Below are 2,632 nucleotides of genomic sequence, written 5' to 3' on the forward strand. Positions count from 1 at the left end.
GGACAAGCTAACGAGACTCCCGACGGCTGCTCAACGCTCTGCTCCACCTACCAGCCAGACAACCTTTCCGATCCGAATGTGACGTGAGGCGGAAGATGCGAGACGAAACGACCAGGCCACTGACTATCTTTCCTTCCAATCAGTAGTTTCGGGCTGGGCAAAGCCGGGCGTTTTCTCGTTTCTTGTGTTTCTCGTTTCAAATGAGCGTCCAGAGGGAGTGCATCAAGTCCAAAAAATCTACAAAAAAAAATGGTGGCGCGTCTTTGTCTTTATATGGATATCCCACCACCCATTACAACCTCTCTCCAGGCTGCCATTCGAAAGTCCCATCACAACACACCCATCTCCCCTCGATACCCACTCCCTCATTCGGACAGCTCTGGCCTTATTTCCCCCCAAAGACCCTGGAGAGACCGCTGCCACTTGTCCCCTCTCGTCTAGCGCAAACTGCAGCCTTCTCGACGTGCTTCGGCATCGCCGCTGCACGTGCCTGGGCTCGACAACACCAAAGACAAGGGACCCCGTGACGGAGCTCCGCCTCTGCCTGCACCCCGATGGATAGCCGATGGATAGCAACGCTTGCGAGAGCTACGACAAGCTGCACCTGTTGCCCAGCCGTCGTGTTGCGATGACAATCGCGACCCAGCTTCGAACCGCAAGGCCCACGTTGGACCGCCTGATTCGCTCGCCATGTCCGAGATCTGTCCCTGTGTCACGACACATGCAGAGAGTCCTCAAAAAGCTGCGTCCTCGAGTTCCTTCTCCCCACTCTCACGCTTACAATGCTACTAATATGCCAGCCCTCTATATCGAGGCACGCCACGAGTCCTTTCACCTTTTTGTTCAACTCCACTCACGTCACATTTACAATTTCTGCCTTTCAAGTAGGTCCTCACTAGGTCACTGTTTCCCCCTTGGTCACTGCTCGCCCCTTGTCGTCACAGACAAGTCACAGACAAAAGAAACTTTTATTGTCGACTGACTTGTATGCTCTAGCCAGCCAGCTGGCGAGCCTCCTTTTAACGCCTTCCCGTTCTGTCTTATCGACCGCCTTCTTTTATTTTGATTTCGATGTAGCGACATAGGAAAGAGCAACGCTGTGCTGTGCTATGCATGCATGTATCTCTGTCAAATGCCGTTCCGTGTAACCTTGATCCAGTCCAATGCAATGCGTGGGAGAAACTTGCTCACAGCCAATAAAACGCCGGTTCAACACCCACCACCTTCTTTAGAAATGCAAAAAGAAGCAGCATATTCCTCTTGTTCCCAAGGGATAAAGGGAACCAGCTATCAACAAAAGAGAGAACCCAGGATCATCCACTTGGATGCCCCCTAGCGTCGCAGCTAGGTACAGGCCAGACAATGGGAAGCCGTCTACTCAGGCCGCCCTCGTCAGTAGAACTGGGTGTAGCTACCTGATCGCACCCGCGGGCTTCGACGGGTGCCTGGCGATGCCTGACTGGGGCTGGCAGCACCGTACTGTGCATCCGATATTCGGATGCGCTTTGACCGGACGCTTGACCGCACGAGGCTTGGCCTTCTGGATGCTGGTGACCTTTCCGTCGTAGTCTGGGTTGACATCGGCGTCAGCGTCGTCAGCATCGATGCCTCCTTCATCGTCATCGTCGTCGCGCTTGCGCTTGGATGATGTGCGCGTGCGCTCACGAAGCATCTTTTTCGCAAGTGCCGCCTTGACATTTTGGGTACCGGTAGGCTTTCTGTCGTAGCTTTCATCACTATCAGCGTCGGCATCGTCCGCATTGCTGGCGTCCTCGTCGTCATCACCATCGTCATCGACAGCGCGCTTGCGCTTGGATGATGTGTGTGTACGCTCCCGCATCATCTTTTCCGCAAGTGCCGCCTTAGCCTCCCCGCACTGCGGTGGCCTTGGTCTTCTTCTCTGCGTGCTTCATACTCATGTATATGTCGAGGTCACCCCTGTGCTTGTCTATCGATGACCCCCCGCGTTGGTCGCGTACGGATTGCCGCGCTGCAGACTCCCTGCCCACGTGTGCCATAGTCAGGACGTACCACAGGTGGTCCTGGGGATGCACCGGCCTCGACAGCCCGCTCTCTCCGCTGGCGGCCAGCTTATCTTGCCACTTCTGCCACTTGTGTTCCTGCTCCACACGCCAGCGGCCGAGGTCGGCGAGTATCTCGACGTGGTCGCGCGTCAGCGCCATGAAGTTCTTCTGCTCCCGCTCAAACTGGCGCGTGTCCGGGCGTACATCGAAGGCGTTCATCATCTCCACGAGGTCAAAGCATTTTTCGAAGCAGAAGAGATGCATGAACCCCGCGCAGTGGAACGGATCGAGCTCGCTGCCCGTCGCCTCCGGGTGCTCGTCGAACGCGACGCGCCACCACCCCTTGAGGATAGAGCGCGACGGCGCCGGGCAGTCGTTGAAACGACACTGGCGCGTGCCGCGATCCGGGCACCGGGCGTGTGCTGCCGGGCGGGAACAGTTCCTGAATCCAGACAGTCAGGGGCCGCGCCGGCGGTTCTTGTCGGAGCCGTCATGTATTCGTAGAGATCGCCGCGATCGAAGCACAGGTTGGGCCTTCCAACATGGCCCTGGCTCGGGGTACTGGAAACTTGGGGACGGTAAGGGGTCCATCGGCCGCCCCCAGGGGG

The 2,632-nt window shown here is 57.1% G+C and overlaps 1 protein-coding gene across 1 annotated transcript in view; it reads right to left on the reverse strand.

Annotated features, from left to right (window-relative positions):
• Positions 1-1,411: 1,411 nt before the first annotated feature.
• Positions 1,412-2,632, reverse strand: part of VDBG_02649 (predicted protein) — a gene marked incomplete at both ends in the record, with an annotated part of 2,131 nt that continues 910 nt past the window's right edge. Inside the window, 2 exons of the mRNA XM_003006464.1 lie at positions 1,412-1,907; positions 2,032-2,446. Coding sequence (XP_003006510.1) covers positions 1,412-1,907; positions 2,032-2,446 — 911 coding nt within the window. The remainder of the gene's footprint in view (positions 1,908-2,031; positions 2,447-2,632) is intronic.

This window comes from Verticillium alfalfae, genomic scaffold (genome assembly GCF_000150825.1).
Source record: "Verticillium alfalfae VaMs.102 supercont1.3 genomic scaffold, whole genome shotgun sequence".
Lineage (NCBI taxonomy): Eukaryota > Fungi > Ascomycota > Sordariomycetes > Glomerellales > Plectosphaerellaceae > Verticillium > Verticillium alfalfae.